Genomic DNA, 18,730 nt, shown 5'->3' on the forward strand with positions numbered 1-18,730 from the left:
TTTTTTCCGGGGTGTTCACAAATATTTATCAGAGAACTCCCCCCCCCCCCCCCCTGGAAAATTTAGGTCCACTTTTTCGGATTTTGCATCCCCACAAGAAAAATCCTAGGTACGGGCCTGACCTATGCTCCATTATTTCCCAACGTTCCCCTTTTGTTTCTCACTCTCTTTCTCGTCAGCACAGTGCGAAGGTGAGAATTTGCTCACCTTTAAAAAAATGGGGGTGGGGAGAAAACAGGAGATTACAGCCTTGCATGGAATGACGTTTTTGTTTTGTTTCAGTGGATGTTCAATGTCGCCCACCGAATGTCTCAATAACACTAAGCAAATCGTCCGCCAACCCAACTGTCTTTTATATAACCGAAGAAAACTATCTGAAGGCCAACGTGATATTGGACTGTAATGTCACTCAAGACACAGTCTTCGTGTGGGAACAGTCTCGCGTTGACCATTCAACCAAACAGCTACTACCGCCGCTATCGTTTGGCCTGGGATCTAAGTCTCTAAACATCGCCCCCAGGAGCTGGAGCCTTGGACTCATCTACGTGCGATTTACAGCAAAAATGGAAAGCCAAGAAGGAGCAGAAAGCTCAGACTTTGGTTTTGTCAGCTACCGTATGCCCCTTATAGTGGGGAAGATCGATGGCCCAAAGGACATCATCAAGGGTGCTGGACCCATCATCCTTGATGGCACTTCCTCGTTTGACCCTTACAGACCATTTCTTAAGAACAATGCTTTGACTTTCACGTGGCTTTGCCGAAGGCAGAGTGAGACCTTTGAGAACATCAGTATGGTTCAGACTGTAGATACGATCACAGAAGGAAGGCCTAGAGATAAGGGAGGGTGTTATGGGTATGGGCCAGGGGTTCTGAACACCACAGAGCCTATGCTAGATATCAAAGAAGAAATGCTCCCGGCGAAAGTGATGTATGTGTTCCGCTTGATTGTACGATCGAATTATCCAGGTGAAGCACGAGAAATGTGGGTTGAGCACAGTGTACGCGTAAACTCCTCCATTACGGTCTCATTGAGGTAAGAATATCATCTAGGTTGAACAAAAACCCATAACCAACATTTCTTCCAAGGCGAGTCTTTGGTGAACCGCTATCTCGTGATAAGGGATCTTGTAAAGTTAAAATTATCAAAATCAGAGTGGCTGCAGGCCCGTACCCAGGATTTTTTTTTTTTTGGGGGGGGGCGGGGGAAATTGGAAAAAAAATTTGTTTAATATCGATCATAATGCAAGATTAAAAAGCTGCGAATATCATATTGTATGGTGTCGAGCCATGGTGTCGAGCTACATGTCTAAATATCCAGTGGTCCTTTTTATGTTAGATGCAACGTTGGGAGTCATGCCGTTTATCAATTTTATAGTATGATTATACTAAGAAATAACCTAGAGATATATGATAACATTACAGTTGTAAATACTTGCTGCAGTAGCTACATGCATGATTACGGGCCTATTTTTGTGTTAGATGCAACGTTGAATGCATTTTGTTGCTGTTGTAAAACCCAGGTGTACTTCCAACTGCGCAGTGAAGGTTAGTCCTCAGAACCGAATGGTCATCGAGTCGGCTTGTAAGGGACTTACTTGCAGGTCGGTCCAAAAGTATATGTGGGAGCTGTACACGATCGATCCATTCGGCGAGAGTGGCAAGTTTGAACTTGTTCAGGATCTAGAAAGGCGCATTCTAACTGAGCTGGATAGTCCATCAATCGCGTTCATCGGGAAGGTGAACATGTTTGAAAACTCTTTGGCACCTGATCAGCGTTATAGGTAAGTCGTAGTTACGTTGCTCTCACACTCATAGCAAGACATTCATCAGGATAAGTCATTTATAAAGTGTTAAAAGACTTGTTAAAGCTTCCGAATTCTGCTTCCTTTATTCATTGCATCTTTTTTATCATTTAATTTGATGAGTTATTGACTCTCAGATTTAATTTATAGTATGTTGTGATCCAGTGCCGTTATATTTATAGAGTTAAGGTAATTGCGTCGCTACCTGACGGGACGTCGGAAACTGCCATGATTGAGTTCAACACCAATTCCGCGCCTTATCCAGCAATGGATGAAGACGGTTGCTTCATCAGGCCAGAAGTTGGCCGAGCTGTCACGACGGAGTACAATATATCCTGCAGAGGATTTAAGGACGAGGATTTGCCTTTATCTTATGAGTTCAGGTACTGATTGTTTTCGCACTTGCTTTTCGCGTCAGATGCCAATATTCACAGTTTTCTGCGTAATCTTAGAGCTAAACAAACCCATGCAATAACCCCGCGTAGCTGGCGAATTTGTTTGGCAGGGGGAGGTAAAGGGGTAGAGAGTCTCGACACGACAACTCGTTGATGATTTTATGACTTATCCACCAACTCATTTGTTCGTTGATGCATTCAAATGCATTGCTTGACTGTAGATATCATACTGTCACCGGCATGGTTGTGGTGGACAAGACCTACTCGACTAGTATCACCACCATGCTTCCCGTGGGTGAGGCTGACGTAGACTACCAAATTATCATAGAAGTTCTCATCATTGACGCCCTTGGTGCATCTTACACCGAGTTTCTACCCGTAACGGTACGGATATAATCGATGCGTTTATAGTGACGTAGGAAACTACCGTGATGGAAATGGAAATAGAATGGAAAAAATAACGGGATTTTACCCCAATGTAGATAGGTACTGAACGGCCCCTCCCCCTTTCGGTATTTTCTTATTCCCTCCGCAGGGAGGAGGGGTGGGGGTCTTTGCTTAAGAATAAATTAAGCAAAAATGAGTTATTACAGTGATGCATGACCTTGACCTGTTCGTATTTCCCAGGTTCAGCCGATGCCAGCTAGTGATGTGTCCAGTACTCTTATGAGCTTGACGAGCGGCGAAAATAGCCAGATGAGTTCGCTTATGAAGAGTGGCAACGTGGCCAAGGCGGCACAGATGGCCTACGCGGTCCTTTCCCTTGTCGACAAGAGCGAGGGAGGGATCAACGCTAAAGACAAACAATCTGTATGTGTGATTCGCTATGCATGTGTTGATTTTCAGATAATTCGGTCTTCTTATTCCCCGCTCTTTTCTCTAAATCTCTCTAACTCTCATGCTTTATGGGTTTTTTTATCCATTGTACAGCTTTATTGTTCACGCAACCTTTACATAAGAAAAGTTAAAAACACCAAAACTTGCTTTGGCTGAATATCTCTGAAGTAAGATTTTTCATGCTCGAACTCGAAATAAGAACGGCTTGAATTTCCCGCTGCTGTAGATGCACAGGCCCGTTCCCAGAGAACGCACCCCCCCCCTCCCACCCTACACAACAGACCTAAAGCCCACTTCCAGTTAATAGACGTGCTATTTGTAGACAAAACTATAAAGTATAAGCTAGATCACTCTGGTATGTCACCAATCTATAAGTCAAACTTTTTTGTAGCCAAATCCGACAATAAACGTCCCGTAGAAATACTGCAAAGGCATTGTTTTTCAATGGGGGGGGGGGGGGTATCAGATTGGTTGAGATAACTCATTACCTCCCCCCAGCCCTCCTGGAAAAATTAGTTCCAAGTTTTCGCACCCCCTTCCCTCCCTCCCCCAAGAAAAATCCTGGGTGGGGGAATCAAATTTTACGTCTTTAACGATTAAGAGTCACTTTCCCCCTTGACGCACGTTTACCTTTGCTATGACGTATTGGACTCCTTGTGTGCTCTTGGTCTTTTCATTGCAGTCCTTGTTTTCTCGACTCTGTCCCTTTACTTGTCCACAATTCTTTCTAACCAATACTTTATATTTTCCTTCAACAGTTTGACCGATACTTTCTGTCTGTCTGTCTGTCTGTCTGTCTGTCTGTCTGTCTGTCTGTCTGTCTGTCTGTCTGTCTGTCTGTCTGTCTGTCTGTCTGTCTGTCTGTCTGTCTGTCTGTCTGTCTTTCTGTCTGTCTGTCTGTCTGTCTGTCTGTCTGTCTGTCTGTCTGTCTGTCTGTCTGTGGTATGTTGATGTTTTGTTACTGGATTCAAATAGACACTAGGCTAAATCAACAGATATCGAGAGCCTAAGTGCATGCTATATATATTGAATCAATAAATAAATGAAAATACTAACTATTATGATGCATGATGATTTCGGCGATCATGCATGCTAAATTATATTCGTGTATCTCATATTTATTGTTGGTGGTGACTTGATCTGGTTATAAATTTAGTAAATAATTGGTTCACAAATTATTTTCATAAATATACTAGTAAAAATATAAAACAGTATCTCTAATTGATGTTGATTTTGGCAGCTCAAGCCAGGCATGTGTCAGTGGATTATAAAGATATCCGCATGCTAACCCTTACCATTAATTGATAACGTAAACAGATAACCTTACTTTCTTTAGGCTAAACAACGGGCAAAAATGCGCAAAAAGTATAACTTTAACAAGGAAAAAGCTAAGAAAGTAAGTATAAAATCTAATTGTAGCTATGCAGAACGCCATCCAAGCACATAGAGTTTTCTCGTACGTAAGTACATTAAGCACGTGTAACCTTAATAATCGCAAAAAAGTCTTTTGATTCTTCTCACTTTTAAACACCTTTTTTCCACTGGTACTAGGAGCTGGAAGTGACACTCCGAAATCCTACCCATAATGCATTGGCTTGGTGGTTATTTTTATGCGGGCTACTTGATTTATTCTCTATTTTCTATTGTTTTTTTTATACTAAACGACATTCTTCGCTACTACTCGCCATTTTCTAAATTTCGATATTGGGCGATTGGTTTAATGAGATATAGTAGAAGAATTTGGATGTTTTTTTTTAAATAATTCAGTAGCAGACAACTGCCATTTCCAGAATAAAAAAAAAACTTCTTGTCGTCTCGTATTTATAACAGGCTCCTAGCATATAACGAGAGTGAGTCGGATATTTTCCATGAAGTGCTGTGTAGACTAGGCACCATTAACTATCCACAAGTGCGAGCAAGCGATTAATCTTCCACCTTTTTGCATAATGCTCTTCGCTTGGTTGTAAAACCGTCTGGCTCGAGGTTGCACCGCCCTTGGTCCTTTGTTTGATAAGGTTTGAGTGTTTTTTGTTTTTCATGGACCGTAACACCTGCAAGCTCTATAAAATTCTTTAAATGCAACATTAAAAACTTAAATTTCTTCATCTGCATGCGTCATCCACCTTAATCATTTTAATCATATGCACGGTATTATTCTTCCCTAGCTCCTAAACCTGCATGGTGTTTAAAGCATGTTTTAGTGTTAAATTGTATATTTAAATCTGTTTGTATTTCAATTTAAATGACTTATTAAACTTTGATTGCTTTTTTTATTAAAAGAAAATTGAAGTGCTTGGTATAGGACCAATTGGTAACAGGGCCTATTGTCTTTGCTTTGGGCTTTCAGTAATATCTGGAAGGCAGGTCTGTCGGCGATCATCCTCGAGTAACCAGGGTGTTGAGATCAGCGTAACGAGGCGCGAGAACGAAGTGGCGGAGGGGAGAGGAGGAGAAGGCACCCCCTTCGCCGGCCTTGTTCCGCCTCGTTCTCGCGCCTGTGACCCCGACACCTTGGGTTCTCTAGGATGGCCATCGATCCGTCCGGCAAGAACGTCAACCATTTCAGAAGCTGGGTCACTCCATTATTTGATTGCACATTCTCTTCATCCACAGCTAAAGGAAGGGATTATCAACCAGATCTCCAAGGTGAATGTCAAAAGTCTCCAAGAGGTTACCCAGGTGTCTGCTGTCGTTGCCTTGGCAACGGGACAAAAGGACGAGATATCACAAGACTCCCAGGTAAGTGTCTTTTTTTTTCTTAAATACGATCCAACATTTTTGCCTCAGTGTCCCTATTTACGGGTGGCACCTTTTACGGACGATATCTTGGAATTATTCAAGATAGCGGCCACGAATCGCACCATGCCGGTTTTTCGCCATAAAAGCAGCGGGTAAACGTCTGCATTCCAGGCTATAGCCCAATTGAGAATCGGATAGAGTCAAGCCCGAATAATGTTTTATGAAGGTGGAGAGTTTTTTATATATATATTCGACGACCAATTTCCATTTTGCTTTAAGTGCTCGTAAATATGTGGCGCCAGTATACCGTACCATATGCATTTCCATAACAAACCTTCCCTCCGGATATCAAAGAAATTATAATAAATTAGGATATCTTTCAGAAGTTCTCGCTCCCTGAAGAAAATCTCAGCTAAATACCTTTTTATTGCAAATTTGCAGGAGACAGCCGTAAACCTGTTAGAAAGCAGTGCAAACTTTATGAGCTCACAGAAGGGTGGTGACCCAGCCCTTGTCCAGAAGGTCGGCGCGAGCCTGCTCCACGGTGTGAGTAACCTCATGTCAGCGGCATCCTCTGAGGCAACAGTGAAGGAGGAGGAAACAGAGGAGGAGAAGAAAAAAGCGAAGTACAGCAGCGATGGGGAAAAAGCAAAGGATGGAAAGGAAAGGAAGAAAAGGGTAAGCAGCCTGTTTGCGCTTTGTATGAAATACTTTTGGGAAAAGTAAACTACTGTAAGGTATGGAGTGTAATTGACTGAGATGTCGGACAATAGGTTAGATAGTTTATTTATTTAATTCCTCGCAGCCCAAGCGTTTAATTTTGAATTTGTTCACAATAATATGGACAATCTAATACATCCTTTTCTTGCTAACTGAATATTTCTGCTGTTTACCTGAAAAAAAAAAGAATATTCCTTGATGGATGTATAAGTGTTCAATTCTTATGAACTTAGGGAAAGAAGATGGCGGAGAAGACTCTTAAGTTGATGGACCAAATCGGCGGCAGCTTGTTGTCTACCAAAGTTGTAGGAGAGAAGCCCAGCGTGTTCAAGACTAAGTCTCTAGCTCTTGTCCTTGATCGTCAAATTCCGTCTAAGATGGGCGAGAAGAAGATCAGCGAAGGGAGTAGCAAGGTCGCGCTACCGTCTGCTGGAACGCTCTTCTCTAAGGCTTCAAAGGATATGCCCGCCGTTGACTCACAGGTAAAACTTTAAATTCTAAACTATAGCTGATATGATTTGTTTTAGTTGGTGATATGGTCTCTATATCATTTAAACCATCGTAATCACCACAACGACATTCCTATCAACTAGAACAAATCATACACCAGTGATGTAAGTGATTATGATGACGATGATGATTGTGTTTTGTGTTTATATGACGTTATGAGTGTTGATGCTATTGTTGTAACTAGTATTGTAGTGATTTCTAATTATAGGGTAAAATGGCAATGATGATGATGATAATAATATTGATTCAGTGGTAGTTGGCTGTCGATATTTTCGCTGTTGATTGGTTCTTGTTATGACGATGATGACTAAGTTTGCTCTTCGTTAATGCTCGCAGATGATGGCCTTCAAGGATAATCCTTTCACATGGGACCCTAGCGCCAAAAATGTCAAATCCTCCGTGGTTGAGTTCACCCTCAAGACTCCAGATGGCAAGGAACTGGAGATAAATGGACTTTCCGAGCCTATCGAGCTCTACATTCCACAAAAGCAAGAGCAACAAAAACCTAAGACTGACAACGATACCGAGCCCGAAGAATATTTCGCCAAGCCTAGCAAAGGATCCAAAAACATCCGTAGTCATCAGATTACTATTCCCTCCGAAGATATGGCGGTTACAGTTGTCATAAAACCCCAGGATGGAAAGAGTCTTGAAGTGTACGTCAACCGGCTTGTCAAACCAACGCCTCAGAAATACAAGCTCAAAAAGATTCTGCCTGATTTCTCAAGTTGTCTTGAATACAACGAGACGTCTGGTTATACCAACTGTACCAGTGATCCATATACCTTGATGTTGTCGGCGGTAGCTACCGGTGGTACGGGACTGCATTTCATCGGGGTTCGATACTTTCAGCCTGACGCGCCTCCTACGATCAGCACATTCGAGACCCGCGTGCGCAGAGATTGCTTCAGTCACAATGGACGAATGAAGAGGGGGTGTGTCGGAGTAAAAGATCCACCGACCACACCCGCACCCACCCCTCTAATCATCATACCCAAGTATAATGCTAGTACTGATGTGAACTACACTATGTCAGTTAGCATGACGGGATGCTTGTACTGGTCCAATTCCAAATCAAAATGGACAGGCGAAGGATGCAAGGTAAGGATAAAAAGAGCAGTTGCTACGGGGTCGCTTGTATGTTGTGGAAATAAAAAAAAACTACGGTCCGATTTTTACACTTCTTTTTAAAAGATAGGGAAAACAGTAATTACCCAAAATTCATGCGACTGACTTTAGCACTAATAACCAACTTCTGGCCATGAAGGTCATTATAGTCTTAAGTAAATCTCTCAATTGACATTTCTTTGAGTATCAAATCAGTTAAGCGCTACGCGGGGTTTTCGAGGCTCGTGGTAGTACTCAAACCCTCAGCATGAACGAGGTAAGAAACGCCAAGCGGTACCACATCTGTACCGGCTAGCCTTGAAGCGATCACAAGCCTATGTTCCCCATTACTGGCCAGAGTCAGCATCTTAACATTTCTGTTATAACAATTCTCGTTTAAACACACGACAAATAAAAATTGGTGCTTTCATTTACATCGATTTTCTTCACTTTATTTGATAAAAATAAATCACCCTAATCTGTTATAATCCAGGTTGGGCCCAACTCTGACGCATCAAAGCTACACTGCCTTTGTAACCATCTCTCTGCCTTTGGAGGGGACTTCTTCGTGGCGCCGAATCCTATCGACTTCGACAAAGTGTTTGCCGAGTTCGGTCGAATGGGCGAGACGGGAAATTTTGTCGTGCTGTCTACTATCTGCGTCATTTGGGGTTTGTTCATAGCAGGAATGATATTTGCAAGAAAAGCCGACAAGAAAGACGAAAAAAAGGTACGTCTAATTTTATGTCAAGGGGTGAGAACGTAAATTATTTATTCACCACCGAAGAAATAGTTGTTCTATGCATTTTTATATATCCCACTAGATTCACTCTTCTTGGAATGAAAGGCCTATTTTAGCCATAGCTTCGCGTAATAGTTTAGAAGATCCGCGGCTTGCTCTCAAATGTAGAAAAGTAAAAAGTTTTTTAATTATCTAAATATCTTAACAAAAATACTCTTGAATTGGCTATCTGGAATTTATTCATGTGCCTCTTGCCCCTCTTACACAAGTTGCCTTAAGATTATTTGGACTTAGCACGGGACTTATATTCGGGGATGAATCTTTGTAGGTAAGAGTTCATTTATTTTTTCAAAGATTGCGAGGAAAATTCTGGCGTAAAAGTTGACTGGTCAGTTTTAAGCCAACATTTCGTGTGCTTAAAGCTGGAGTATTGTTAGGTGTTACTGTGTATTTAGAAAAAAACTTATCGCGCAGATTTCGAAATTTTTATTAATATAAAAATATTGCTTACTTTTAACTTGTATGAAAAAAAGAATAATTTGATATCCAAGAAGAGTGAATCTAGCAGAATCTGATAAAATATAGATGTATTAATACAATCTGAAAATCGCGCCAAAAATGAGTAAATGAAAGTATAGGGAACTTAATATATGCTGTTTTTATAAAACAACCATGGCGCCACCTTAACTACAGGTCAAAATCGGAAAACCCCGATTGAATGTGCTTTTATTTTCCTTCAGGTCATCGCAAACGTAGACCTTGCGGAGAACATCGAAAACGGATTTGTATACCAAATATCAGTACAGACTGGTATGTGGCGAGGCTACGGAACTACAGCTAACGTTGGACTTTCCATATTTGGCGAGGAAGGAAAGACAGGAGATATCTTACTGACAGATCCGGAACTGGAAAAGGTTTTCTTTGCGCGTGGAAGCATAAATAATTTTACTCTTGTTGTACCGGAAGACCTTGGAGAATTGACAAAGATCAAGATTTGGCATGATAATTCAGGCAAGAGCCCTGCATGGTTCTTTCACCAGGTTATGATTGTTGACATGCAGACAGAAAAACAATATTATTTCCTCGCAAATCGTTGGCTTGCAGTGGAAAAGGGCGACGGTCAAATCGACATAGAAATACCAAAAGCCGAGAAGAAGGACCTTTCGGGTTTCAGGAATTTGTTTTATTCCAGAACGGCTAAGAGTCTCGGTGATGGTCACCTGTGGTTGTCTTTGTTTACGCGCCCTCCACATAACCCATTCACCAGATGTCAGCGTTTAGGGTGCTGCTTGTCAATCTTATTTGCTACCATGGTAACGAATGCTATGTTCTATCAGTTTGGTGCCTCGCCGAAGGACACATTCCAAATTGGGCCTTTGAAAATGAGTTGGACTCAGATAAAAATCGGCATCCAAAGTAGTATCATAGCAATACCTGTTAACATCATTATTGTGACAATCTTCAGGAGTATCAAAGTGAAAACAAATAATGATCAAAATAGCAACAACAACGATCAAGAAAAGCCCAAAACACCAGGCTGCCTGCCACCTTGGTTCACGTACATTGGTTGGACCTTGTGCATTCTAACCGCTCTCGCAGCGTCAGCTTTCACATTTTTCTACAGCTTGATGTGGGGTGCGGACGTATCAAATAACTGGCTTACGTCAATTATGGTCTCCTTCTTCCAAGACGTGATCATCACTCAACCAATCAAGGTGGTCGCTATTGCATCTTTGCTATCATTGGTGATAAAGAAGCCTCCGCAACAGGAAAAAGTGTTCGGGAAATCGCTTTCTAAGAAAAGCACCGAGGGCAACGTGATGGCACCTAAAGGGCAAGAGCTAGAGAAGCAGCGTATTTATCGGACTAAAGTTATCGCAATGTTCCGTACAATTGTAGAAATCGTGTTTTTCTTGATCTTTTTGCTGCTTGTTGTGGTGGTTTGCTATGGCAACAGAAAGTCTACACGGTATTTGATGACGCAGGGAATGGAGCAGTTATTCAGCAAATTTGAGACGGTAGGTATAGATGTATGTGTGATTTCTTGGTGATGTTTAAGGTATATAGGTAATAGGCGTTCCGAATAACTGTGCATATGAAGTTCTAAAAAGACTCTCTTTTTCATAGTTAGACGTTTTTATATTAAACCCTTATGCTACGAGGCTACAATTTTTTGGAAAACTATGTGTGGACAAATTGACTCTATTTTTGTGGACGAGTTGACTCTACTTGTGGACGAGTTGACTCAATTTGTGGACAAGTTGGTTGTGGACGACACGGTTTGTGGACGAAGTGACTGGATACCGTAACAGGGACTTGCCGACATTTCGACGTTCTCTTTCACGCCAAAATGCCCTCGTAATCGTCTATTTTGACATAAACATAGAAGACAGCAATGACCCTTTAAAAAAGGGAATTTTTGGATTGTGGATATTAAGGATATGAAAACCGGCAAAAATTTTGCGCCTGAAAGAGCAGACAAACAACATTGTATGTATGGCCTAGCTCTTGATCATGGAATTCCATCGTTCATGAATAAGCTTATGTTCACTAATATACTTTTTTTTCAAAATAGCACATTCCAGAAGCTTCTTGCACAGCTATCCATATCTACGAATTTTACAAAGATACAAACTTCTCTTCTGTTTCCTTTAATTCCGTAGCTTCTGCAACTGTTGTTCTGATATTTCATTCTCAAAGCGGAAAACCTACGTAAAACCAGTACTACGATGCCTTGATTGTTCACACATTTTTTTATGAATCAAAGAACTTTCTCAGCTTACGTCTCCTAAACTACTGCGGCTCCTTTGGTAGAGATCTTTGGAAAACGCCCGAAAAGACCGCTGAGTTTACGACCATGCGAAAAACTTTACCCTGATCTAAACGAAAATAAAATGTCTATTAACATACGAAAAAAACTGCACGTTGAACACCTTCGTATCGCGATTGCATTGACTGCGTGTGTGAACGAAAGCGGACGAGACAGATCGATCCTTTTGTACTGATTGTATCACTGCTTAGTTGCGATGGTCGTCTCTATAATCAACACCACGACGCAACCACCTTCTACTGAGATTATTGTGTAATTCGATTCTGCCAAATAACTTCTTGTGAAATATGTACAGACTTCAGACTAATCCTGTGTCATAATTATCACCCATGCTAATCTGCAAAGGGTTATTTTAACGTTTCGTACATTCCTTAGGTTACGTCGCCGGAGAAGTTCTGGGAATGGACGGATAGTACTCTTCTCCCTGCGCTCTACGAACCACAATGGTACAACGGAAAGCCGTTCGAGTACGATGAAGGATTTATCAGCAGCAGGGAAGCTTTTGTTGTTGGCATGCCGCGGTTGAGACAAGTCCGCCTCAAACCAGGTTTGTTAAGAGAAACTAATGCTTGGCCCTTTTAGTATTCTTTCGAGGGTTACATTTGAACATTTTTAAATGTTACTATTAAAATAGTATAACATGCAGTAGCTTGGATTAAGGAAGGTATAAGAAGCAAGTCTGCGTGTGAGGTTTGCGTTGCGCAAACGTCGTAGTTATTTTCAAGTACTTTTCTTGTCAATACCTAAACTATGACAACACGTTTTACCGTTTACAGCAAAATAAATTTAGTCGAAGTAGATCTTTCTAGTTAAATTTGCAATAGGATCGTCTTATTAAGTTATGTTTGATTTATCCTAGTCTCACTTATTTTTACAAGTATCATATAAGGCGTAACAATAAAGGCCTGACTTTAAATTTTTCTTTTCTTAGACCCCCTCTGCCAAGTAGAATCGCACGAGCCCATGTTAGCGCACATGTTCCACCGTTGTCTCCCATTATACAAGCACTCCAAAGAGGACAAGACCCCGTGGAATATGCCCATGTGGAAGCCTGTACGGAACCTGACAAGATCCATGTCAATACTCAAACTGCAGGACATCTGCCCCAAACCATGGCGATATCAAAGTGCTAGTGCTCTACACTCACTATCTTTCACTGGACTGGACCTGGTTTACGATGGCGGTGGCTATGTCGCAGATCTCGGTTACAACATGTGGCAGGCAAAGGAAGTAATCTCAAATCTACAGAAAAACAACTGGATTGATGATAAGACTGGAGGAGTGTTTGTGGAATTCACTGTGTTCGAGCCAACAACTTCGTTGTTCTCAGCGGTCAAGTATCTTTACGAGAGGTTTCGGACTGGTGGCACAAATACCCGCGCTACTGTGAGAACACTTGTCTTATACGCTTCCGCTGATACCAACATGCAGTCGTTCTTTCAGGTTTGCCAGCTCATGCTAATGCTCATGATCCTGTTTTTCTTGTTTGTCGAGTTTGGAAAGATCTATCGACAAGGGAGAGAATACCCCAAACAGTTCTGGAATTGGATGGAGCTTATCCAGATTCTATGTACAGTTGCTGCTATTGTCATGTTCTTCTTCAAGGAAAAGTACACCAGTGAATTCGTCCAAAGGGTCAGGGATAACCCGTTTGAGACGTCTAGTACGGACTACATTGTTCTGTGGTCGGACTGTGAGATCTACCTGCTATCGCTGGTTATATTTATCATCACGATCAAGTTTCTTAGACTGATCCGGTTCAATCGAAGTATTTGTCAGATGACTGGAACGATAACCAAGTCTGCTAAGAGCATCGCAAATTTCTTTATTGTTTTTGTCGCTGTGCTGCTCGCCTTCACTCAACTTGGGTTCCTCGCTTTCGGTTCGAGGTCCACTCCATACTCTTCATTCTTCCAGTCACTAAGATCCTGCTTGCAAATGGTGCTCGGTGGCGACATGCACTTCTTTGAGCTTCAAGACATCAACAGGATCCTTGGTCCCGCGTTCGCTTTTGTGTACATGCTCTCTATGACTATGATTCTCTTGAACATGTTCTTGGCAATTCTTAATGACTCATACGAGGAAACAAAGGAGTTTGAAGGGGAAAGTTTCGGCGATGCTGATCTCGCAGAGTTTATGAGTGAATACTTCAGAACTCACATCGGTTATCTTAAAACAGAAGCAGGTAACCTAATGAAAAAGTTTAAATCCCTTCTATTGAGTAAATTAAAAACCCCAAAGGAAAAAGATGAATATAAAGAAGTTCCTGTCGAAGAGTCCTTTATAAAGACTGAAATACCCGTAAAAAGTGAGCTCGATGGGAGACAGGACGTACTCAGCATTGATAAAATACGCATCGCTTCATTTGAATCGTTCAATGATATCATCAGCGATGGTGATGATGAAATGATGAGTGACATCAGAAAGAGTGTCAGTGATGTACGCAACTCTATGATTTCTTTGCGTTCCTCCATCGAGGATGAAGACTTTATGATCAAGCCATCAATAAAGTGGGACACCCCGACTTTTGTACAACAGCCGGCACAAAACAAACCAGGCTCGATATTTGATCCACCGGTACGAACCAATGGCTCGATATTCGACATGCCGCTGTACAATCCAAGAGGTTCTCCCTATCTCTCAAAGAAATTCATGGAATACAACAAGCGAATTATTCCAGGAAGCACGTTGTACAATGTTCTTCCGTCCGACTCTACAAACTCCGACTCGACAAACTACAAGGTGTCTACAGAAAATAAGGACTATACCTCTGAAAGGGAGCCACTATTAATGAGTTCCTCGTCCTTTTTGAAGGAATCAGATCCGTTGAGCGAGAATCCGCATGAGTCTCTTGTATAACGATAGAGTACGTACGATATCTCTAAGCTTCTCGGGCGAGCGAAGGAACGACCCATTGAATAACCATGCATAGTGAGAGTATACATGTTGATAATCAGGGTACGTATTATAAGTCGTGTTCATCAGGCTAGACTAGCGCAGTCCAAGGCGGTGTGGTGGGGTCGCTATTTTTTTTCTCTGTCGTGCTTATGGTAAGCTCTAGTCCTCAGCATTTGCTTATGTAAAAGGCAGATACCAAAATGTAGGCTACACTCTTTTTCTTGGTTTGAAAAGCATTTTTTTTTTGTATATCTAAAGTCCCGGAAAAAAATTAGTCTAGGCCTTATTAAGGTTAGCGAATTTTCCAACTGCTTCAAGACTCAACTTCACACTTCATAAATCAACATACATATTCCATGCAAAGTAAACGCACAAGCTATAATGATCTATGGCTTATTCTCTCACTATAACCGATTGGCTTTTATTGGTTGTATTATAATCCCCCCCTCCTTATAAATTATTATAACTTGGTAAAATACAAAGCTGCATTGCCTTCTTTAAAATTTTGCTTTGCAGTGTATTTGTCTACTTTCTGCCAAAATGCCGAATGGAAAGCTGTTAGTGCTGAAATCTCTCCAAAATTCCAATTACGCTCTTTTTTATAAGAACGTCTAATTTTCAGCTGAGGCTGGGTCGTTCTTATTTTTGGGACATTTTAAGGCTGAATATGTTCTTAACGATGTTCTTAAATTTTAGTGTATATAAAAATATAATACCCAATGAATTATAAGGAAGATAATTACACTAATGATCAATAGCAATAATAAGGTTGTTACTATGAGCACAATTTGATTTTGCATTTTATAACGCATCAGGACTAAAAAAAAATACTAAAAAATGTTTCTGCTATCTGAGACTCACCATGTTCTTGGCATGTTCTTAAAATTGGGGGAAATCTCAGGCTGGACGTTCTTATAAAAAAAGGTTCTTATAAAAAAAAGTGTATCAAACATAATATATAAAAGCATACAAGCGTCAAATGCATACCTTTGACTTTTTTACTCTATCGTAAAGTATACCGTGTTTTCAGTTTCATTGCTTTTGTTTTAAGCCTCCATTGATCAGACAAGGGTGGCTGCTCTATAGAGGTACCATTGTAGAAGCCCTTTTTTGTAATGCCCGCTAGCTTACAAGAAGCTTGCTATTTACATTGCTATTGCTATTTACATTGCTATTGCTATTTACATTGCTATTTACATTGATTTCGAATTTACTGCTTTACGTTAATGATTTGGGTCATTCATTAACATACTGAAAGTGATCACCAGTTCAGGTATCTATAGGTACCACGCGTTATTATTATGTATTTTTTATTTTATATGACTTTGTCTTCTAAAAGGACCATAAATTTAAAACATTAAGTTTATAAAGAATCATCTAAGGTACGGCATTAAATGCCTCCAGATTTGTATTTTTTTCGGTATGCCCGAAACGATTGACCAAGTTTTGAAAACGTGTTGTTCAGTAATTCGCTAAAAAAAACTAGACATTATCATCATGATATAACTGTATGCCTAATATGAATATAAAGTAAAATAATCAACTTAAGTATGAAGTTGGTTATTTTACTAATCGCATTTACGTTGTTGTTATATAACATGAACAGCTTGCTTGACTGCTATAGGGCTGTATACCTTACCCATAGGGTGGGGTGACCAGTTTTTTTAGAGTCGCCTTAGTAATGCAGGCAGTCCTTGCTCTAAGTCATGGGTGGAGTATGTGATAGAGACAAGTCCACCTTATTGTATATCAGGTGCTAGATTGATCTTACGTTGGCCCGATTTGCCGTGCAAATTAGGTTTTGAATATTTTGACCTCTCGTTATTTGGAAAACAATATACATAAAGCCTTCCCTGCATCAGTTTACACTTTAGGGTTAGATGGTTTTATGCATGGTGAATTGGATTTCACAGTTATTGTTAGCGGAGTTAGTTTACGAAAACATGCGACGCGCAAGTCGGGCTCACGGAATTTATTTATCATAATATGAAGAGGGTTATTTCTTTTTTTTAATACAGGTATTTTTATAATCAACTATTACTAAAATCAATAAAAAAATCTTTAGAAAACACTTGGACATAATCGTAATAGATGCATTTAAACACCAGGTTCCGTGTTAAATGGTTAGACCGCCCCCTTCGTGCATTCCATCATTCATTCTAGAATAAAATTTTTGGCTTGAATTCCTTTATAGGTAGTTTCTTGAAATCAATATACGTCTACGCTATTATATGAATAGATAGGAGAAAAGTTATCGAGTTTTTATGTTTCATAATATACGTTTTGCTGAAATGTTTTAAAGTGCTGAAATGTTTTAAAGTATGCTCGCTTTCAACATTTAGTGCAACGGTTGTGGATGCGGGCGATTTTTAATGTTTTGCATTGTAAGTAAGTGTAAAATTTCTTCTCACAAGAACTGGCCCTGCACCGTTGGCCTGGCCTTTTATACCTGAACCGGGCTTTCTTCGCACCCTCGCACTTCGCGCTTCCACAGGGCTCCCAATATCCGAATGAGAGCAGGCTACTGCGATCATTGAGTTAATAGACTACGATTTCGATTGATTGGTTAACGTTAACTGACTTTTAAAAACCAAGCACGGTTTACACAGTGTTTCCTCCCTAATATGGTGTTACGGCTTATAAATAACCTCCAGCTTTCTGATGCTCAGCGCAGGAAACGTGCTGACTATTGCAAGCTTATCCCGCTTATTTTTACAATACATTCTGTTCAAAAATGCTATCGGACGCGAAGACAATAAAATGCAGCCCACTCTTTCTTATCCGTAGCCAGGGGGGGTGGCCTAGGGGGCCCGGGTCCCACCTTTTAGAAGCCAAAAATACAGTAAATGTATTAGACATTATCTAAAATATAGGAGAAAATGCCTTGAAAGTCCCTTTTGGGCTCCCTCCTGTTAAAAATCCTGGCTACGCCGCTGTTACTACGGGCTCCCAACGAATTGGGGTCTTAAATCGTCATCAACAACAATTCCTTCTTGGGTGCGAGTTCTCCTTCATAAAAGCAAAAAGCGTTTCGACCTTAGCAGAGGCGGATCCAGGATAGTTCCAAAAAGTAGAGACCGCATTCATTGTCCTTCCGCGGATTTCCTTGTTATTATTATTTTTTGTTATTTCTTGTTATTTTTAAAATATCTAAAATTATGGGTTCCGGGGCCCAACACTAGTGTCACGGAGGAAAATAACGAAATATAGATAAACGTCATCTTCGACAACTAAATATCTTACTTTAATTAAACACCGACCTTCCTGAAGTTAAGAACCGCTATAAGTACGTTTTGTTTATTCAAATAAAAGGCGTCTGTTTGTTTAAGCAAGTTATATCGACAAAGTAACTTTAGCCGTTCCTATGAAATAGGATAGCGAAAAGTAAAAAGTTGACCCTTCACCCAGTGGAAAAGTAGGAGTGGCGCGTCCTTTTCCAGGGGTATTTGACAACCAGAATTTGGCCACCAATTCTCGGTTCGCGCTTCTTAACGAAGGAAGAAAAGTTAGGTCTGAGTTCACACAGGGTTTGCCCTGTGTAGGATTCAGACCTGGCCGTCGACAAAATTTGGATTTAGTACGGTTTAAGATTTTGAGTGCAAAAATGATTGGAATTGGAATCATTATATTCATGTGTGTATCTTGCCATGCGCACTAGCAGTGTAACAAGTTAGTGTGTGACAACCGTAGTCAGTAGCAACATGTAAACATTACGTAAGTCACGGTAGACCAAGGGTAACAAACCAACATACCCATGGGGGGGGGGGGGGTAGTTCGTTCCTCGGACGCCCATTGGCTGAAACCTTATCTAAACAGAGCTAAAAGCTTTCCATGGCTGTCAGTGTCGGATTACCTAAGGGACGCCGTTGTAGGACCATATAAAAAGGGGTGCGGTAGAAGCCGCAGAGATATATCTGGTAAACCTTGAGTTTGTAAAAGCGAAGTAAAACCCGGTACCTCTACCGCCCCCACTACAGCCTACTGTCGTTGTTACACTAGATCCGCCCTTGCTTAGTTTAAGTAGCATAAACCCCCTCCCCTAGATTTCTTTCCTTTATGCCTGCATCTACGCTTGAGGATTACATTCGAGTGCTAACCGGAAAAGAAGGGTCGCGTGACTCTTCCCTGTATTTCATGACGTCACACTCGG

At 40.9% G+C, this 18,730-nt stretch overlaps 1 protein-coding gene across 6 annotated transcripts in view; it reads left to right on the forward strand.

Annotated features, from left to right (window-relative positions):
* The window catches only part of LOC5520842, an 89,837-nt gene extending 74,676 nt beyond the window's left edge, over window positions 1–15,161 (forward strand). For 5 of the 6 annotated variants that reach the window (XM_048730793.1, XM_048730791.1, XM_048730792.1 and 2 more), the window contains 14 exons: window positions 283–1,033; window positions 1,521–1,781; window positions 1,985–2,185; window positions 2,419–2,581; window positions 2,825–3,007; window positions 4,371–4,430; window positions 5,648–5,773; window positions 6,215–6,451; window positions 6,727–6,975; window positions 7,340–8,104; window positions 8,604–8,840; window positions 9,593–10,870; window positions 12,058–12,229; window positions 12,614–15,161. In XM_048730793.1, the coding sequence (XP_048586750.1) occupies window positions 283–1,033; window positions 1,521–1,781; window positions 1,985–2,185; window positions 2,419–2,581; window positions 2,825–3,007; window positions 4,371–4,430; window positions 5,648–5,773; window positions 6,215–6,451; window positions 6,727–6,975; window positions 7,340–8,104; window positions 8,604–8,840; window positions 9,593–10,870; window positions 12,058–12,229; window positions 12,614–14,541 (6,611 nt within the window). In that variant the 3' untranslated portion in view covers window positions 14,542–15,161. The remainder of the gene's footprint in view (window positions 1–282; window positions 1,034–1,520; window positions 1,782–1,984; window positions 2,186–2,418; window positions 2,582–2,824; window positions 3,008–4,370; window positions 4,431–5,647; window positions 5,774–6,214; window positions 6,452–6,726; window positions 6,976–7,339; window positions 8,105–8,603; window positions 8,841–9,592; window positions 10,871–12,057; window positions 12,230–12,613) is intronic. The other variant, XM_048730795.1, reaches the window with a different exon arrangement.
* Window positions 15,162–18,730: the final 3,569 nt, after the last annotated feature.

Source organism: Nematostella vectensis, chromosome 7, assembly GCF_932526225.1.
Source record: "Nematostella vectensis chromosome 7, jaNemVect1.1, whole genome shotgun sequence".
Taxonomy (NCBI): domain Eukaryota; kingdom Metazoa; phylum Cnidaria; class Anthozoa; order Actiniaria; family Edwardsiidae; genus Nematostella; species Nematostella vectensis.